General features: G+C 42.0%; 1 protein-coding gene across 2 annotated transcripts in view; it reads left to right on the top strand.

Moving 5' to 3' along the window:
• The window catches only part of cacna2d2a (calcium voltage-gated channel auxiliary subunit alpha2delta 2a), a 94341-nt gene that overhangs the window by 47812 nt on the left and 24470 nt on the right, over positions 1-22059 (top strand). For both annotated transcript variants that reach the window (XM_088388851.1, XM_088388850.1), the window contains exons 5-8: positions 9618-9662; positions 12761-12899; positions 19896-20027; positions 20241-20298. In XM_088388851.1, the coding sequence (XP_088244977.1) occupies positions 9618-9662; positions 12761-12899; positions 19896-20027; positions 20241-20298 (374 nt within the window). The remainder of the gene's footprint in view (positions 1-9617; positions 9663-12760; positions 12900-19895; positions 20028-20240; positions 20299-22059) is intronic.

The raw sequence follows: 22059 nt of genomic DNA, 5'->3' as shown, positions 1-22059 counted from the left end.
TTTATAATTAGGCCAGGTAATGAATCCCAGCAGGGGCGGCTGCGAAACCATTAAAGAGAAATCTCCGAGAGGCGGAGAACAGGTGGGGAAGCGAAGGGGTGGGTGGACTTGATATGCCTCAACCTCTCGAGAAGATTCTTCTTGTTTGTAGATTTTTTTTGGTGCCTTCCTAATTTCTTTTTGGCTGAACACTCTGCTGACTGACAGTCTAATTAGATTAGAGCTGCATGCTCTTTGGGCACATTAGGAGCGATGCAGCGGTGCATTTTAAACTGGCGGGAGGAGCAGCCTGTCAAAGCCACAGAAAAGGTGTTTATGCACGGCAGACGGAGCATTTAATTGTGCGCGCATGCGTCTGGGGACCGCCAACTGCATAAATATGATTGTCTGTTGCTGAGTGCATTTTGTTCGATTATTATTATTTCCCCCAAGGACATCATGTTTTTAGCTTTAGTTTTTTTTCAGTCAACGGAATTACGCGCAGTCTGTTTCTACAAAAATCGGTGGGGCAATTTGCCTTTTCCGAACCAGTGGTGCTCCAACCATCCTTACAGGAGAAATGTTTTTAGAAGGAGCCCCTAATCATTCTAATGGCAACCAAACATACTGTGATTATTATGTATGTTTTTTTTTTTTATTTATTCATATTTTCCCCAAGTCCTTTATTTATTTATTTATTTATTTATTTATTTATTTAGGGCCCAAAAAGAAGTGATTTTATGAATTATATATAATCGGCCTAAAAAAGAAATTCATACCAGTTGGGTCTGAATGTTTAGTTTGTTTTATTGGGGAGCCAATACGTTAAAAAATTAACAAATAAGTTAGCATTGTATTTTGTAATTTTATGTTTCATTTGTTTTTATATTTTTCTGTCTGCAATTCATTTTTTCCGTATTATCTCAGCTTTCTCATAATGCCACGGATTACTGACTTCCACATGTGCGTACCCCGTGGCATTATGTCCATCTAAAAAATGCATAACATCATCGCACGTCATCTCATCATAAACGGCACGCCTGTCCCTCACCACATCTGTTATTGCAGCAGCGGCGCCGGGCATCGTGTCGCGACCATTCTGACTAGCGCACATTCCCGATGTCACAGCGTTGATCGTAACAAGCGCCGCAATGGTCGTCCGGGGTTTTAAATCCATTGCAATGAAATGGGCTGTGAAATGGACATTAAAGCGTCGGGATTGCTGATGATTTCTCAAGGTCAGATGCCCATCCCCTGTGCGACCAAAGGGAACACAATCGGTTCATCTTTGCAATTTTCTTAGATGGCGTGCGGCGGCTTCAGAGACAAATATCAAAAGTCTCTTTTTTGTTTGTTTGGTAAATGGAAAGTTGGCACAGACTGGGGGATATTCGAAAACACCTCGGCATGTCACTGTGGTCTCATTTCTTTTCTTTTTATTTTTTTTCCCCATAAAATAATTGTGGTTCCCTCGCTTTTCCACCGAGCAGCCGATTGCGCACGGACTGCAGAGCACTGAGGGCTACATGTTTTTTACACAAGCAGTCAGCTTGTTTCTCCTGCTTGAGACTATTTTTAAAGGACAAACACACCCCTGCAAAAAAAAAAAATGGATATCTGTCAACATAAAATAGCGTCTGTGTTTTTACAAACATCTAATAAGCCTCAATTTAAACCGGTTATAATATTTTGCACTCGCAATGTACATATTATTGGTTTCACATTGCGGCCGTCGGCCTGTCACCGCTGACGTAAAGTGCAAACACATTGGACGAGATTGGCCGGGAGAAAGGACAGAGATTGCGAAGATCGTGAGGTGTGTTATTTCCATCAGATTGTGATGTGGCAGCTGTTGTACGTTTGAAATGCATTAGCGCTAATAGCGCTGCCATTAGAGAGGGAAAGGGAAAAGGAAAGGGCTTGCTTGATGGCTTGACGAAACTGGCGAAAGGGAGTGACAAAGCCAGGCCAATAGGGAGAATGAGAATAGGGAATAAGAGGGCAAAAAAGTGTAAAAGACGGAAACAAAGCCGTCTTCCAGGCCATTTAGTGCAATCATCACTCGCTAATCAATCAGACCTTTCATCATCGGACGACGCAACTGCTCTTTTTCTTTCTCGCTGTCCTTCATGCCAGACAATTTTGTTGCTGTGGCTAACGGTGAACACTGACCCTTTGCTAATCATGGCGGTAAAGGACCAAGAATCGAGAATCAAAAATGCAAATAATAACCATTTGCAAAAAAAATATAGATGCCCACCTTTGAAAAGTTTATTATTGTCTATATATTGATAGTTCAAACCTAAAATTTATATTATCCTAAACCACGTTCATACTTTTTCAAAAACATTCACATTAGCCTGACTAACAAATGACAGATTATTAGTTTTACAGATTTAATAGCTCTCCAGGAGTGATCAAAATTTTCTCTGCATCATCTTGAATTTTGCTCCAATGGTTTGCCAAAAAGTATGAACAAAGGATGAACCATAATGCGGATAATAAATAGCAAAGCAGTAACTCAGCTTTTTATCGTTGAAAAGAGGAACACGTCGCATTAAACAACAAATGCACAAATATAGCAAAAGATGAACTACACGACCTACTGAACATACTGAAAAATAAATTCACATCCATTTGAGGTTCATTGAATACTTTCAATTATTCATAGGTGTTATTGTAAGTATGAATGCAAAAACTCAGCTTTAAATCCACTATTGGTGTGAAAGTGAGCAGGAAAGTATCTGTTCATGTCAGCCCTGTGATTAACATGTGGACAGTCAAGCAGCATTTAGCGAACCCAAACATGATCAGTATTATCCCAACCCGTGGGTGGACATTTCACTTCCCACCGATGTCCAGCTGCAGTATTTGGCACTTGCTTTTAAGACTCCAATGTTCCCTTTGGAAATGTGACGTGACCTTAAGTACAAGGGGCTGAGAGTAGGAAGGAGGTGGAGGGCGGTTCACTTGACCTTTCAAAGAGCCTCTGTTTGAGATAATTGGCCCTTCAGAAGGAGAAATTGTGTTGGCCACTCTAATACGATTTCCTCAAAGCTGCCAGCTCCATTAGCAACGCTATACATTAGTCACATATTCAGTGTGGTGAAATCTAAAGGAAAGAGCAGTTTGTCTTAGTTTCATTGTTAATTTTGTTCCGCTAATAACACCCTGAGTCATGACATTTCTTCTGAAAAATAAGGGATTTTATCGCCAAATGAGCTCATTCATCCATCTTCTAGACACTAGAGCACTTCTTCTCATTAGTACATCGACACAACCCACATACTCCACATAGGCCTGAGTGTAGATTCGAACCCAGAACCCCAGAACTGCGAGGCAGACGTGCTAATCATCCAAACATTGTACTGCCTCAAACAAACATCTGCCGGATCTGTTCAATTATTTTATCCTGTTTGACTTCGTGCCCCGAGTTGGTTCACAGCGGTTCCGCAATGTGAAGACGAGACGCAGACGCCCTGCAGCAAAAATGTAGAAAAGAGTGATAGTGACCAAACATGTTGTGTCACAGCAGCACCTCAATCAAGTCTATATAAACAATTCCAAGGAGCAGCGCTGTCTAATTCAAACTGTGATAAACATGGCTACATTTTGTAATCACAAATACTAAACACTGTCAATTTCCTCTCTTTTTTTTCCGCCTGCTGAGTGTTTTAAGGAAGCCATAAACAGTGTTATCACTCATTCCCAAAACACAAAATGCACTTGCATCTGTTTTGTTCCTGGAAAGAAAATAATGGCAAGGGAACTGGCTACCTGAGGAAAATGACAAGCCGCTAGACGGTTAAGATGTTGTTTTTGTTTTATTCCAAAAGCCTTCTCTGCAGACTTTAGATCCTTTTGCTATGGTTATTATATGGAGAGGCCATTTTAATCTCCATTGTTAGTAGTTATTGGAATTTTTTGAAGTGCAACTCTTAAAGGTAGAAATGCAGTGGAAAATGTGTGTACCCCGTTTAACTCATTCACGATTATAGACGTCAAATGTCCATTTTAACTGGGCTGATTGTCAACATGTAGCAAATATTGAGTATATAAGCTTGTCATGAATAGAACCAAGAGAAAACTTTAGGTATCAGTGTGAGTTTAGCCAACTGTGATGCAAGTATAGACCCTCCAGCTGCCACCCATGTCTAAATCCCGTCGATCGATGACCCTGCCTCGCAGGAGATGACGATCAATAGGCAAGAGAAATCCAGCAAGCCGTGCCGCTGCTTTTCTTGATTTTAACATTTCTACACACTCTCGCTCTCTCACACAAATAGTCAACAACCATGAAATGTTATTTGAAAGGCTGAACCTGCAAACCCCCCTCACCCCTCCCTCTCTAGTCACAGCAGGGCAGCAAATAGCCCAGTGCCAATAAGATTTCGGGCCAGAATGTTCTACGTCGGAACAATTTATCAAATATTAAAATATAATAAAAAGCTTGCACAATGCGGATTTTACCATGTGTTGTCAGTCATAGTATGACATTTCAGGATAAAAAAAATTCTACCTGTCAGATTCCGAATCAGCTCACAAGACTGCATCAAAAAGAGAGCTGTGTCTCAGTTTTGGTTACCTGAGCGAGTCATAATTATTAGAAATTGTGCAAGCAGCCATAATGTTGTGACTGGTAGATGTTTACAGGCATTATGAAGTATTTGGTGGAGGAATACAGAATTGTGATTATGCACTGGTGCTTGGTGCAGATTGTGCACCAGCTGTGCACGCAATGTCAAAAGCAACCTTTCACTTGTCATTTCTATGTGAGGGACGGCAAGGAATCTGATGGAAGTGATTACGGAGTTGAAAATAACAGGTTTCCTTGTAGCCAAGGTTTGATTTTTGATTGGCCCATTCGGAGGCAGCTTATACAGAGAGGGCAGGGTGCTGACTTACGTGCACTCTTTGGTCGAGCGGCGGTAAAATGACTGAGGGGAAACAAAGGTCAAATGAAAAATATAATGCAATTTGCCGACTCATGGGAAATGGAAGTTTCAAACTGAAATGAATCATATGAAACTGCTTTAACGGGTCGTCAATGTGTTAGGTCCAGATCTCATTGTTTCATCACCACACTGTGATTTTTATAGTCGCTAAACCAAAAGTTTCTATAAGGTTAGCTAACAGCTAATAATGCAGACTAAAAATGATGAAAAGGTTCTTGAAAGATATTTAATTATCTGAAAGTGGGCAAACTTGCAAATTCAATATGGGATCAAATCATTCTTTCTCCCTAATGTAAATAATTGCATTTGGGTTCCAGTGATATCTGAACTATTCAGTTATCTTTTTTGTCTCCCCCCCACCCCAAGATCTGTGCCTTGTTTAGGGGGCATTGGCGTTGCTTTATAAGCTTCCTGTTTATTTATTTATTTATTATCTGACACCATGTCCATGCAATGCGGCGAGCGATGCTATCTGCGTTAACACCCCGCTCCTCAATCGAGACCTGTCAGGCAACAATGGGATCGTAACGTTTTTCGGAGTGCAGCGGGACAAAGCCCTTCGGTTCCTTATCGTCGTAGCTGTAGACGCATAAACGGATTCCGGTGCTTTTAATGAGGTGTCGAGCCTGGAAAGAAAGAGAAAACTGAAAAAAATTATTTCATTCCGCTTGTTGTTTAGAAAGCGATTTAGATGCTCGTTCTAGGCTTTATTTTGTGAATCGTGAAAATACATTTTTAATTGCGTGTATACAAATAGTTGAGTTTATGGAGGCCAGTCAGTCAGGACATTCCCCCACACCCCCCTTTTTTTTCCAATGCATTTCAGTGGGTGTCAATTATTTTTGATTTTTGCCACCATCTCAATCCCCCACACATAGCGAAGGTCCAATATGTATGAGAGTGACATGAATGAGACCTAATTAAAATTCCCTAAATGGCATTGGGGAAAGAGAGAGCGAGAGAGAGAGAAAGATCATTTGGTAAAGAGCTTTCACATCTTCAACACACAGCCACACATTTGAAAAAAAAAAAGCATCATAAGAAGCTCACTTTTACATGCTCTTGCACACATGTGATGTAATTAACTAGAAATGAGACCCTATTTTCCCCTTTTCTCCATTTGATGTTTCTTTTTCTTTCCTTTTTCTTTTTTCCATTTAATTTTCCTATCCACATAATTGTGTGTCTGAAATTGCATGTCAGTCATGTGTGAATGTTTTTCTGCATCTCAGGCAGCAGTGTGTGCATCCGTGCACGTGTGTGTGTGCGTGTTCAGCCTGGAGGCATGTTTTTTTTTTTTTCCAACTTACCACTACACTGTGTGTATGTGAGCCCACTAAACACAAACACCTTCTAATCTACCAAGTCATTGAAAATGTTCCACTAATCAAAAGCTAACGTTAATCATTCAAGAAAATCCCATGCAGCTCTGCTTACCATTTGGCTTTGATACGTCGCAGGGTGGTGACAAAAGTAGGATGTGACTGTTTCTGCATGATTGTGTGATCCTGCCGCTGCCAGCAGATCATGTGGAGAAAATCAGCGAGGTGAAAAATATTTGGTAAAAAAGACCCAATGATATGTCACACTGGGGTGGAAGTGCAGAACAACATGTTAGAGGTAAACACACTACTAGAAATCCATTTGTACTTGATTTGTGTAACATCAGGATGATATTGCCTCAAACCTGACGAATTTGTAATTTAGCACCACTTTGATAGTTTTTGGTGAGTATGTAACTGTATTTGTTTGTCTTGAGCCTGTATCTGCTGGCTAATGAAGTGCACTAAATGAAATCCTTTATTGTGTTTGATGTAATGTCAGCTTCCATTAGCCAACCAGGCGCCGGGAATTATTGCGAGGCCAGGCGAAAGGGTGTCGTTTGTGTGTGTGTGTGCGCCTGCATGCATGTGCGCACGCCCCTAAGCGTTGCCAAGGTGCTGAGGAACGTGTTCTCTAATTATAAAATCATTAGCAGGTGTCCAGAGGAGATATGAATATGACTGTAATCTGTCTCCAGGCGTGATTGAGCGCTTGTCACGCTCAAATGTCAAACCTTTCCACGTCGGCCTGTTGAGAAATCGGTTGATGTTGCAAACACGTGGCCGGGACATTGCAATATATACACGTAGGGTATATTTTTAATGGTGCGTTTACATGTGAGGAGTTTCATGATAATGCCGATTGAAAAAATAAATAAAATTGCTATAGGCAGCTGGTCAGATGGCCAAAAAAACGAACATTGTAACCCTGCCAAGGAGACAGCTACATTTTGATCAAGAAAAGAGGGTCGGTTCCCACGGCAACAGTAGGCATCTTACCTGTGTGCTACTTGCTGCTGCTTTTGCTCAAATCAAAATTGGTGAGGGGAGATTGGTGTTGAGTGAGGGGGTGGGAGGTGGATTTGGAAAGATGGAGATAAGGCCCAGGGAGGAGGACAGATGGAGCAACCAGCGGAAAGAGATAAGTTAGATAATGTTGTATCATAAAGAAAAAGTGATGTAAGGGAAGCGAGGCCGGTATCATCTCTTGGTCCCCTCAGTGTTTGTCTACTATTTGGAGTGTGCGAGTCCACTCAGTATAATGGATTTAATTTATTGATAGCGTGTTGTGTTCCACTGGGAATTTGTAAGGCTTTGTGTGGATTTTAGTTGTGTGCCACTACGAATTTGTATGGGTTTGTGTGGATTGTGTGTGTCTGTCTGTGTCTGTGTGTGTGTGTAATATAGACTGTACTTTATAGAAAAAGAGAGTTTAACAGTCAGCCTGTAGAGTCAACGCAAAAACCGCAGAAAAGGGACATCCTGTTGCAAAAATTTTTATCTTCTGTTTAGTGGGTAAAAAGAACATCCTCGATGGGGTTTTAGTTCAGCGACTTTTGTGTCCAAGAGAAACTCTGCAGTTACGCACTGTGAACTTGGAATAGGTGTAATGATCTGGGGTTTTCAAAATTGATAGGAAAAATAGAAAGAAATTGGGGTGCAACTTTCAAGAATAAAGATAGAATAGAAAAAATACATCGTAATAAACGAACTAAACAAGACTAAATGACATAGTAAAGTCCAGTTATGTTTTGGGCTTCCATTTTCTGGGCTTCTTGGAAGTGAGGCCCTGGTCCAAGCAGGACTGGGCTGTGGATCAATCCTGCTGGCAGACTCAACAGCGTCTCTCTCTTTCTCTTCCAACACATCTCTCTTTGCAGAGGCTATTTTTAGTGCCTGGCAGCCACCAACCCCGCAACCCCCTACCACACTTGCCACCCATCTCCATCTCCCCTCCTCCCAATTCATCCTCTTCACATCTCCCCGACCTCAGCCGCCATTCTGACCCGGCGACTGAACCCAACGTACTCCCTGAGTGATCCGCTCTGATCCCCGAAGCGGCGTCCCCTTCCCCTCCTCTTCACAATTTCCTTCCTGATCTCTCCGACAAAGCCGGAAAGGTTCTTTGGAGATGTGTTGTCAGCCCTCCTTTTCCACGTCCGTCATCCACAGGCCACTCCACCCCATGTTTCGTGTCGTTGGAGGTTTCGATAACACGGGCGCTTTTGTCGAGTTTGTTAGGAACCCGTTTGACGGCTGACTCTCAGATTAGCACTAGGGGTGAGCCAAGGCGGCCATATTGCAATGGAGAGGCTACTAAAGAGGAAACCCGGACTTTAGATGAAGTCAGCAGGACTACCAACCATCTCCATTTCTCGGCCAGTTCGGTGCCCTTGAAGTCGTCAGCTGCTAGCTCCCCCGTAAAGTGGACACCATGCCGGCGAATGACCTTTAAGAAGCTCGGCGGGGCTTCAGGTGCTGATTACTTAATGTATTCACCGAACGCAAACGGCACATTCTAGTACCAATTTGAATGCTAAAGAACATAAATGTGAGGCTACAATGATACAGGGTGGCTTTGGTTTATAATACTCCCGACATACGACATTTTGTGGTCATGCAAGGAACTTCCTGTCATTTACTACAACAAAAGTACAAATTGAGGATACGTACCAACAACGCCATTGGAAACCGAGTGACCCTTGTACACAAAATATGATAGCATCCAGAAGATCTTATTGGACATCCAGGACGTGATGTCATCTTCTAGCCTTACCATGGCACGCCTTTCTCTCCATGATTTCACCTCACTTGATCCTTTTGATATTCAACCAAATTTTGCCTTTTTGTTGCATGTTAACATTTGTGCATGACTCAAAACCTTACCACACTTCAAGCAAAGCAATGTTTCCTTGAGGTTAGTAAACCTAATGCTAACGCTAATAAGTGCATCCAACAAAACTCAATGCAGCTTTGACCTCGCCTATCGGTCATCGGTTGAGATTCTGAGTTTCTCAAATCCAAATTGCCATGCTTCATTCACCATCAAATCTCTGTCACATGACATGTTTGTCCAGTGTCCTATCACTGTTTCAACATTCATGATGTTAACTTACCAAACACATTGCATCTATTTTCGGGGGCGTCCTCAGCAGCGACCTCTCTGTCGTTGCACATCACACTACTCCTGCTGTGTTCTGTGATGCCGATTATATTCTCGCATGTATATGATGGAATATAACCCTGACCGTTTCTCTCTCTCTCTCTCCTTGCTTACCCACTTCCAGGACTCGGGGCGGATATAGACACCTCTATATCTCCTCTCATCAGCTTGTCTTTTCACTCTTTCTTTTCTGCACAGGAGAATGCCATTTCATACTACGATTCCAAAGCGGATTCAGACTATGTGAGTACAGAACGAACTGCTTTAACCCCCTCCCCTCTTACCCAACGTCCTTCCTGCCTGCCCGCCAAATCCTACCAACCAACCAACGAACCAACCTAAAGACCCGTCCCCTTACCCTGCATCTTGCCGTCAGTGAGCGCCGTCTCTAGTGCGATGACGCTGCTTTGTGGTGAGGCAGTGTAGCAGCCTCACCACAAAGCGGCCCGTCGGCCCGACGGCCCGTCCTACGTGCATGCATGTGACTCGGGCTGTTTTCCCCAAAGCCTTATTTCAAAAATTTGCGAGTGGGTGGTAGTTGACCATAACCCTACAAACAATCAGGGGTCTTCTTAAGACCGTTGGAATTCAAATTGTCATATGGTAGTATGTCCTGTTCCACTGCAGCAAATTCCATACAGGTGTTTGTTTTGGGCATTGCTGACACAGCTGTTTTTGTTTGTTTACCTGAATATCCCATGCTAAAGTTTGATGAATCCCAAAAATGTTTAGACGGAACTGAGCAGAAGGGGATGAAGGGGGAGGTGAAGGAGTAATAAATCATGCTGCAAAATTCTCTTTTCATCCGCCACCACGTTGATTAATGACACGACACTTTAGGGCCTGTCAGCACATCTAATTGGAGAGCATCAGTCATCATTAACACGGCATATACTCCGTGCGAGACACCCGTGACCCTTACTTTACTGACCCCGCCTTCGCCCAAAGCTAGAGGGGATGAAGTCATGCAGAGGTTGTGAAAACCGTAGTAGCCCACCCAGGGACTTCGTCAGCCCCGCCAATTAAGGCTTCACCAGTGGGGTGAAATTCAGGTGACTGTCAAGTAAGTATCTCTGCAACCCTTCCTGTTGCTCCTTTGATCACTTACTCCTTATTATGTGAATTATTGCACAGGATTTTTGTATGATGAAGAAGCATGTGATGTCCGTATGCAATTATCAGATAATCAGCAAAGTGTGCAGAAGCTGGATAACCATCCTGGTCTTTTGAATCATGTGTTGCAGCAGGAAGACATATAAAACATTTGGCATGCAATGATCCATTGAGAGAGAAAAGTGCCTTTGCAGTAGCTTGTAAAAAACACTCTTACAACACACACCTCAGGATAATCTTGTCAAGGCATTGATTATCAGCTCTTTACTGACATTGTCCAGAATGCTTACATTTGGCCCGGTTATCAGTATGTGTGTACCCACTTTATTGTCACAACACACACACTGCACATCAGTTAAGGAATGAAGGGAAGAATCTTCCAAATGTCATCTCTGGCCTCTTCAGCCATTTATGGAAGGGATAAAAAAAAATAAACAAATTGGGTTAAGATTTGCGCAAAACAGGTGGTAGGTGGTTGAAGAAAATGAACCAATCAGTCTTTGCTGCCTGCATTTATTCACTTGCTAATCAGATACTGCCTTCGTTAATAATGATTGGGACTCTTCTAAAGAAAGAATGAAGGGAGGAGGTAGGGGACTCTTTTCCTTGCCTGACATTGACAGAATTGATGTCAAGCTGCGTCATCAACAAACATCATGGTGCTGATGTTATTAACCAATTCCCATGACTCACCCACTGAGATCACATTTCATTTATGATGGACAGAAAGTAACTTATTTTGATTTTATTGTGCAATCGATGAAAACATAGTTGTTCTCATTCTCTGTTTAGCAGACGTTTAAGTTCTATGGAAGACTCATACAACACAGGCCATTCTGCTGTTTTATTTTATTTTATTTTATTTTATTTTATTTTCCTTGTGTGGCCATCTAAGGCAAGTTACAGACGTTTCTCTGGCTTGTGGTTGTTGGTCTTTCATGGCCACTTTGAGACATGTCTTCGGGTGACTTTATTTGCGAACGTCCCCCCAGCTCATTCCAAAAAACCAGCTTGTAATTGCGTTTTAATAGACAATTAAAGCGGACCCATCAATCACCACCCTGCCATGCTTCTTTTGATTTAATGAAGCCCCCCCCTTCCTCAAAAAAACAACAGGTTTTATCATGTCAGATCCAATTAACCTACGCTGCTTTATTAAAGTATAAACAGCAACAATTCATACTCAATTATAATGTGATTTTCTCCTGTAAGAAAGCAGGAGTTATAATCCGATCTGTTTCTTCTTAGATATGCATTTGATCTAAACAAATGAAGGCTAATGGGGGATGACTAATAATGAGTGAAAAGAAGCTAAGGGCAACTTGTATTTGGGAGTGTATCTACGTGCTCAAAGCTAAAGCGCACACAAATTTCATTCGTCGTTGTTTACTTAACAGACGCCATTGTGAACCGACCACCCACGTCTTTGTTTTATGGGGTTTGATCTGTAAACGGCTCCAGCTGGGCAAGTTTTTGTTCTCTCGGCGTACTTCTAACAGGCTGCGTAAGAACTGGGAGCAGGCAATCAATTCAGAATAATTGCTCTACGGACCTACTGACATTTGTTGCTTAACAGAAAAGTGGATTAATTGTACTGAATGGGTGTTTCTGTTCGGAACACGTCAACAGCGGCCTTATGAAAACATTTCAGTGGCTTTACTGGATATCAAATTAAATCTAACTGTACTTCCTTTTGTGGGGCAGCATGGTGTACTAATGGACAGTTCTAAGAGTTCAAATCCAATTATTAACCTGGGTCACAAATAATTCACTCAACCTTGGGTAAAAGCAAGCAGTTTAGGAGTAAGTGGGTTAAGGAAAAAATATGTACTTTTATGTGTGTATTTTTTCTTAGTCACCATGCAAATTGCACCACTATTGAGAAACTTGGCTCTTTGGTCAAACAAAATGGCCGATCAATGGATCTAGCTCTGCTCTTATGCTACCGTACTTCCACGAGGTGTCAAAAAGTGGTATGGGTCAGTAATTTTGGTAGTCTTTTAGCAGAAACTGCACTTAAGCAGTGTTGATTCAATGTTACAAGCAGAGGGTTGTCTATTTTTATGACGGTATTTGTTATGTGGCGGCATAGACTCCAAACAAAAGCCCGTGTTTGCAGAACCAGAGGCACAGATGGGCCCTGACAGAATATGTCACCATATTTGCACATATTGCTGTATCTGCCTGCTTGTATTGTATGCTGATTTTTGTCTTGTGCATGTGTGCAGACGGAGGACGGAGAAGAGGAAAATCCACTGGAGAGCTCGACTTCTCTGGAGCTGGAATTTGTGGACGATCCCAATTTCAAAAACAAGGTCAACTACTCATCCAGCGCCGTGCAGATTCCGACCGACATCTACAAAGGCTGTAAGCATCCGAGCATTCGTTATTAGCACTCCGCCCGATGCTTTAATGGAGACGGCCTGACTTTTAACTCCGTTCATTAACATTAAATTGCTCTTCTCTGTCATAGCGAAAATAGATTCTAATCATAATGTTGACTTCCTTGCCTGGGAATTAACCCGCGGGGTTAAAAATGATAAACGTGCTACGTGACTTCTCCCATACTGGTTTTTTTGTTTTTTGTTTTTTTTTATGGGGCCAACTGAACACAGTTAAGTGCTCATCCCCTTACTTATTAAAAAAAGAACAAGCACAATCACAACAACAAATCATCATTCTGAGCTACATGCTAAAAAGCACGAATAATGATTTGCAACCACTGTGTAACTATCTGGCACAAAAAGTAAAAGCAACTTATAAATTGCTACCCACGAGCTACATAATAGCTTCCAGCGCCAGCCAAATTGTTATGCAAAAATAATAAATAAATACTGTGGCATAACCACTAATATTTATAATTTGCTCCCTACAATTTAGTGCGACTAGTTACAATTTAGCTATATGAACATCTTAAAGAAAGCAAGAATTGGTCACCATCTGGCAAAATGCTTCATTTAGAATTTAGCTTCCACCATAGTTCGTAACTGAAATTTTTGCTTGCAACCCAAGGCAAAAAAAAAAAAAAAAGGTCTGAAAAACTACCACCTACAAGCTACTATCCAGCACATCTAATCTTGAATATTATGTGCAGGCCAGGGCACATTTACATTCTGCATGTATTGTAATCAATACAGCAGCACACGTTTAATCACTGCGGGAAACGCTTGCATTGTTGAATTAATGCTGTCGTAAGCACGGGCCGGATACAGCGACGGACATCTACATTTTAAAATGGCTCTTCACTCCTCATGGAATATTTTAGCTACGCTTTAGCCTACTGCCCTTTCTGCATCCTAACATGATTGAACGTGACATATTGTCACTCACACCTGCTCTGCATAGACAAGGGCTCCCCTCCCTGTCACCATGATGCCCTTACCTTTTTATGCAGCTGCCAAATGGACAAATGGCAACCTGTCTGTCATCAACTTTCGACATTTTTTTTTTATCACTGAGAAAAAAGACATGCAGACTGACAGTCATTTTCTTCCCGTCGTTTGGCTTTTGTTCGGGTCGTTGCCATCTTTGTGAAACAGGAACGTAGCGCACCTGTCTGTAACAATGCCCCCCACAGCTGTGTCTCCAGACACATCTTGTCAGAAAGAGACAGTCGCTGTGCAGGCGGTGATTGGAGGGGGGGATGTCAGAGGCCGCGGCTAACTCACAATAGAGCAATCAGACCTACACATTGTTCCCGCAGCCATTTTGTGGCAGCTCCGCTTCCGCCGACTGAAGATATGAGTCAGAGAATAAAGGCCTTATGATTGAGCCTGCTAGTGACTTCAGGACTGGAGCGCTGCAGCACGTGGAATTGGTGTTTAGCTTCTGCTTTGAGGGAGGAGGCTTTAAAAAAAAATTGTTTACCGTGAGTGTAGTTTGCTTTGCTCCCGTTGGGGCCTTCTGCTGGGCTGCGATTGTCAATTGCAGAACAGGGTACGGGCCAAGTCCATTATGAAGACGTGTGCTTGAGTTTAGGTGATTTTAGTACTGAAATAATCATGGGGGTAAACAAAAAGGCTTTTCAAAAAAGTCCTAACAAAACAAGAGGTCTAAATGTGTTACCTGCTAAATAAATGATTGTGCATCTGGAAACCACTTTGGGATTTTAGAATCTGGATTAAAATGCAAAAATGGCAACTTGATTTGATGCGATTTTGTTGTTCGTTTTCATGTGGCTGACAATTAGCCCAAAATCAGGCTCCAGTTTACTTACAACCACAATCAGAACAAAAGATATATGATCCTTGTTTATTGATAAAACCTCGTTGGCAAGAATTTTAAAACCCAAGAAAATGCACACTGAAGCAAAAAAATAATAATTATTATTTTACCTTATTTTTTCAAAAAAAATTAAAAGTCAAGATGTTAAGCAAAGTGGTCAATTGGTCTATTAATTTAGCACATATTGCTAATGCAGTGTGTAAATGGACTGAACACAACAGTATAAATTACAGGTCGCAGGCAAACGGCTGAGTGTGACGGTGGACTGGGAGAGCGAGGGAAGGAGTGATTGAGGAAAAGATAGAAGAAATTGAAGTGAGAGAGAGTGAAACCGATGAGACACTTCAATAATAGAAACCATTTAGAGCAAGGGAGTTTCTCCCCCCCTCTCCCTTTTCTTTCATTGTGATCCTTCCAGAAGCTAAATGAGGCGGCGTACGCGTCCTGGTTTGATTTGTCTGCCAAGCCCTGTGTCCATTTATTGAGATGGAGAGTGTTCCCTGAGCACAGTAATGAACCATTTTATGATTCATTATCCCGCCGCCCATTCCCGCTGCCGAGCCTGCAAACTTTCTAATTAGCTCGGGTCAAACATTCATAATTTCCTTCTCGTCTTGTTTGCTTACGATCGAGTGGACGCTACGACGATAGATAAGTGCAAATGCAAGAAATGGCTTTTATTTGCCCCGTGTGATTGGTACAGACGCGGTCTGGAAATGACTACATACAAGCGCGCTCCTAATATCATCTTCAACATAATCAGTTTGTAAATGCAAAAGAACAATCACTGAAGCTAATGTTAATGTGCAAAAAGAAATATCTCTTATTATTCTTCGGCTTGATTTTACTGCAATTGCAGCCAAAACTCGATTGGGTGCTTGAGCTTTTTTCTCCTCCCAAACACTCCAAATATTGAAATTGTTTCGATAAAAGGCATGGCCTCCAATCACTTCTTAGTGTCTCGTAATTGAATAGCGCTGATGTTCTTCGCTATCACAGCATCTAGTGAAGTGAGTCTCAAAGTGATAAGTGGTACATGAAGTAATCACGAGATTAATACAAATGCCTTTTACATTATTTAAAACATGAAATACAATAGAACAATACATTTCCTCATACAAAGAACTGCCAGAATTAACAGGACCCTGTCCCAGCTGACGTTTGTATGTACAGGGCTGATAGCGCCTGACTCCAAGAATGTTTTATATGACAACAAATAGTCACAGCTCTCAGCGGAGAATAAAGTGAGAAACGCCCCCCCACCCCCCTGTTGGATGCGGACTGTCATTAAACGTGAAGTCTAAATCCGCTGCGTGCGGCGCCCTTTCCTGAAGCACAATACAATATGTCAGGTTGTCACTTTACCGGCGCAGCAATCGACGTGGTTATCGGGAATGTGCCGACAACTGCTAAAATGTGCCTACAAGAAACCAGGCTTGAGCTATTAAAGCACATTTCCATATATACTGATGTGCGGGCATATTTAGTACACAGTGAATCGCAAAATACCAGTGCAATGGATTTGAATTTCTTAAAAATTGACAATTTATTTATGTTTCCCCAATGTTAAAGATTGTGTGTTCCTCCCCCTGCCCTGAATTTAAAGAGAATGATGGGAGTCGCTCCCATTGGCCGGAAAACAAGCAAGCTGTGTTCACTGTCACAACGGCGCAAATGCCCCTTTGTATAGAACAGCCCGTTGCACTGGAATCAAAGTGGTGCTTGATTAGCTTGGGGGAAAAAAAAAAACATACAAGTTGTCACATGAGTCGACCGCAATGTCTCTCAGGAGACAAAAATATGTTGGTTTTTTTCATGCACATCAGCATTGTTTCTGAAAAAAGAAACACGATAATGAGACGAGTTAGTGTGCTGGCTGGCAGCGTATATTTGTTTGGCACGCCGCGGGTTCCTCTGGCTCTGGAGGAAACCTCCTCCCCTGTCATGCTGCTCACGCCTCGCTGGAGATACAACTCAAGCCCTCTTAGCATCAAACCAGAATTAAACCTACGTCGTAGGGGGTGATGGAAGTAGACGGGTAAAGAAAATACGTTTGAAACCAAATAGAGGTGAGCAAAAAGTCTTCTCATCCGCCACTGCAGCTGTGGCCATTGAAGGGGCACTATCGTTTACCTGCACACTAATTAAAACGGCAAACTTCACTTAACCGGCTCACAACTGGCACTTTGTTATTTGTGCTTCTTTTTTTTTTTTAATTGGAGGAATTACTGGGAGGTGTGTGGCAAATTAAGTAAACATATCCTCCCGTGAGATTAGTATCTTGAAACCCTGTTTTCCTCCGTGACATATTAATGAGAAGCTAAAAGCACTGCAGCTTTGGTTTCTGACAAGGAGAAGAAACGCGTGCAGTCTCAAGCTCTCACTCAGTTCTTTGTGAACTTTTTATACACAGTGGAACATAGTTTAGGGATTATGTCCTGTCAACTATTCATTATTGATTCTCAAAACTATCAATCTTTACTGGAAGTCCCACGGAGCTTCAGCAGCTCATCAAAATTGGTGCAAGTATGCTATAATTCTTTATTCCTCTGTTAGTTTGTGGAAAGAATATTAGAAAAAAAACTGGAAAGCGTTTTTTAAATGGTGAAAGAAAGTGCATAACGTGTCTTCTTTAAGATATCCATCAACATGAGTGGAAAATCAAGATCAAGCGAGCTTTTGCCCTTCTGCTCCTGACTTCATTGTAGTTGGCTGGTGACATTTATTCATTCCCTGTGTTTTTGCGTATTTACCGTAATTACAGCCATTTGACTATCGGCTTTGTTTTTACGGGGGGTGGGGGAGTCGACAGAAATATTTATCGTGAGGTTGAAATTAAGCTGTCTCCGTGTCCACGTGAACCAACGTAAACAACACAGAGCTGTCTACACGTGTGAACTACTACAGCGGCTAATGGCCCCGTCTCTTCCTTAGTGACTGGGCTAATAGCTTTAGCTCCATTACTGTTATGGATTTGTGAGCAGGGCCCACTTTGTGTGTGCAGCTCTCTTGATATATTACACCACGCCGTGCTCTGTGAATATAGCAGATTCATGCAGCTATTTGTGTGATGTTATATTAATACGGAGCATAAGGCGCATATCGGTTTGGATGGCTCTTTATCTCAGATATATCGGTGTGAATAATGTGGATAAGAAGGAAGGTTACGGGAAGGAAGGCGACGAGAGGTGTTGAAGAACGATCTCAAGCGGGGACGGTCCATAAATCCCGTTCGCTTAACGCTTTTGCGGCGTGGTGCCGCATAAAAGGGGGCAAAGCCAAGGGTGCTCTAAATGTCAGGGGAGCGCTACGCTGATGAATTACCTTTTAAAGATACATAGCACTCGTGGCAGGAGGGGGCGGCGCACTTCATGTGTGCCTGGGTGAACGTGCAATTCACCCTCCAGGTGGGGAATTTGTCTTTTTATCAACTGTCCAGAGAAGTCAGGGCATATCCTGGCTGAATAAATCAAAGAGAATTAGCTTACTGCGTTGTCAGATCTCCGGCTCGCCCTGTTTTTCCTGAAGCAGCCTCCTGCAGGGTCTTTATGTGTGTGGACTGACAGCAAAGGTAGCTCATAGCTGCATACAATGTGACCTATTTTAGCCAGAAGATAAACAGTCACCTCGGTGTGTGTTTTTGAGACAGAAACATGAGCTGACCACAACCTGGCTGCAAGAGCACACAAACGGCATCCTTGCTAGAAGAACATTTTCCAGGTGGTTTGATTGGAACCGTTCATTTCTATTCAGTCAAGTGAATAAAAATTATTCTGAATTATTCTATTTCACTTAATTTAATTACATAATGCAACACAGTTTCATCTAATATTCTGTAATATTATATAATATATATTTTTTCGTTACTTTTTATTTTATTATTTTATTGTAGTTATTTATTTATTTTATTTATAAATGTCCCACAGGCCGAATATGGAAGACATCACATCTGTAATGCTATAAGTCAACGTAGTTTAAACAGCAATGGTGGGATGTGTCTTTGCCCTTGGCCAGTGTGGGACGGCTATCATTTCAGACTCTGTGGCTCTCTTTAGATAAGAGACCAGCTGGGACTTGACAGCACGCAGGCTGTGATAACTGCTGCTTAAAGGATAATACTTTTACACGTGTTAATCAGATGACTGGCTGACCGCTGCCTGAGAAATGCGTGGACCAGGTGAAATTGAAACGTGAGCTTCAGCTTTCTGATCTTCTGGAAATAAGCATCAGTGAACTCTTTTCACCATTGTGGCTTGGATGTAAAATGTGTTCTTCAGAGAATTTTATAGGAAAATTCAGATGCACATATATCACCTGCAATTGATCAAGCTAACTTATGCCAAGGCCGTAAATCCTCTTGCTACATCTTTCTACAGTGACTAAAATTATCTTGAGTAGCTTGCCAAAGAGTGAGCCGTAATGGAAAAGCGTTGAAGAAGCTGCTAATGATCACGGCTGAGCCAAATTGGAGCTTTTGGGTTCATGTGCCTTGCAACTAAAACTGATTTGAGTGACTTATTTCATTGGCCGAGCCAGTTTCCGTTTTAATCAGGTACCCATTAAAACCCGATTGCATTCGCCATTGAACTTAATGGTAACTGCGCACAGTAAAGCTCTTCATTGTGTGTGTGTGTGTGTGTGTGTGAGAGAAGAAGATGCAATATATCTGACCTCATGATTTGGATGTGATGCTATTAAGCCGCTAAGACCTTATCCTTTAAATCATACTCACCCACTCGAAGTAAATGCAGAGGTGGTATTGCCCCCCCCCCCCCCAACACACACACACACACACATGCACACACACGCACACACACACACACACGCTTCCAGTGACATCCGACCTCTTCCAAGGTAATCTCGTATTTCTCCTCGGCGACCGTTCGGAGGGCAGCCAGATTAGACTGATGTCCTGCGAGATGGCCATCGTCGTCTTGTGCGCTTACGTATGCGGCCGCCAAGGTCGTTCTAGAATCTTTGCAAGTCTATAAAATGAGAACTATTTACCTATGTATTTATGAATATGCACAGACAACTTGAAGTTTATCTCTATTCATTGCGGAAGATTGTAATGTTCTTTTAATTTCATTGTTTACTTAACTGAGTCTTACAAGCAATGTCATGGTGTCGTGTCCTCAGCCCCGGTGATCCTAAACGAGTTGAACTGGACGCAGGCGCTGGAGCGTGTTTTCATCGAGAACCGTCGAGATGACAGCTCCCTCCGCTGGCAGGTGTTTGGCAGTGCCACGGGCGTGACACGCTACTATCCAGGTAAGCGGCGGCGATGGTGAAGCGACAGAACAGTACGCCCCTATAACTCAGTGCCCGATAACGTTTAAATTGACCGCCGGGCTCCTCAGCAGAGCAATTTCTTATCAGATGGCACTACTGGTAACTGGATAGGGGGAATGAAATTATGACTTTGATGTAATCTGAGGTGAAATATCCTAGAGTGCAGCGGACAACATCCGTTTTATTTTTCAGCCACGCCATGGAGAGCTCCCAACAAGATTGACCTCTACGACGTGCGCCGCAGGCCATGGTAAGTGGTGTCTTTATCGGCTTTCCGGTGTCTTTTGGCAACACGTGGCCAATTCTTGAAAACAAGTCGGCATTTTAAACAACATTGAGATGCGTACAGAACAGTAAGTGAGTTTATAGCAGGGCTGTGGACTCGGTCGGATTTTTGCACGGAGTCCGGCCTCTTGATCACCATGTCCGAGTCCGAGTCCGGCTGTTCATTTTTTCTGTTAATTCATGTGACTGCTTAGTCTTTAGTCAAGGCTAATTTAGATCAAAATCTAAATAATTACAACAGTTTTGTGATGGCTTTGTCTTTATTAAACATATAAACGAATACAATAAACAGATACTTTCAATTTTCAATTCAACGACTTGAGTTTGTTCTTAGGAACAAAATCGCCTCAACCAAGTCAGCCTTCATCGCGCCGCGCTGATCAGACATGATAAACTTGAGCCCGGAAAACAGGCGCTCTACGCTGACTTGGCTGATTGGCATTGCTGTTAGTGTCCGAGTCGCTGCCTTGAGCCGGACGCATTCTCAGCAGCATGATGAAAATAAAATTGAACGTATTCTTTTTATTGTCGGACTCGGTGGACTCGGTCAAAATCAGCACAGAGTCCGAGTCCGGCAAAAATGACCAAGTCCGACCGAGTCCAAGTCCCCGAGTCCGAGTCCACAGCCCTGGTTTATAGGTGTGACCAGCCACTTGGTCAAATATGATTGTGTATATGATGCATGCTTTAAAATACACTTGATCTTTGTTTTATTTTGTATTTCATTCCATGTCTTTGTTTGTTTAATTTTGTATTATATTTGTCAACTACTTTTATTTTATATTACATTTTTACATTTATATTATTTTATTTTATATATTTAAGATTTTAACTTGTCTTTTATTTTGTACGAGTTTTATTTTTTATTATTTCATCTTATCGTTTTATTTGGTATCATTTATTTATTTATTTATTTACAGCTTATCTCATCCATCTTCCTCTATTGAGTTCTTAACTCACTGCAGGTACATATCAAACAAGTAACTAAAAAAAATAATAGTAAATGAAAAGTCATTGGCATTAATAGTGACTTATGGTTGACAACTTTTATTCAGTGTTGTCCTGACCTGTCGTTGTCTCATTCAGCGATAATATAGAGCACATTGTCTCCTGTTAATAAAAACAACGGCACATAACAGAGAAGTTTTAGCTTCTAAAGCGGCAAACTGTTTTCTTTGTGGTACTCAGCTGGTTTACATTATGGCACAAGCTGGTGCGGTGGGCCGCATGGCATCCACGCTTCCAGTCCACGAAGCTCAATCCACCTGACACTGTCACATCGACTTTGCATCGGGCGCACTGCCTTGTTGCCTGGTTACTGGCCGGAGTGAAGTGGACACAACAGTGACAGCAATGTTGATTGCACCTGACCTCCTTTTCCGCCTCGTCTCAGCTTGAGTGGCTGTTTGGGGTCAAACAAACAGGAGATCACTGAGTTTGCATAGAACTACACCTCCCCAAAAACTTGTTAACTATATAATACAGTATAGATCACAGGTGTCAAACTCAAGGCCCGGGGCCAGATACGGCCCGCCACATCATTTTATGTGGCCCACGAAGACAAATTGTGTATCGAATTCATATGTCAATACTAAAATAACATTGCTTTTACTTTAAAAAAATTGATATTGCTAGTAGTTTTTATTATCATTCATATGTTTTGAATATTTGAAAACAAATGTATTCGTCTCTATTTTGAAAACTACTTAGTCATCAGTTTGTTGTG

This window comes from Syngnathus floridae, chromosome 11, assembly GCF_059516105.1.
Source record: "Syngnathus floridae isolate MCC-2025c chromosome 11, RoL_Sflo_1.0, whole genome shotgun sequence".
Classification (NCBI taxonomy): Eukaryota; Metazoa; Chordata; class Actinopteri; order Syngnathiformes; family Syngnathidae; genus Syngnathus; species Syngnathus floridae.
The sequence above is the reverse complement of the archived record's forward strand: the minus strand, read 5'-3'. Positions and strand labels throughout refer to the sequence as shown.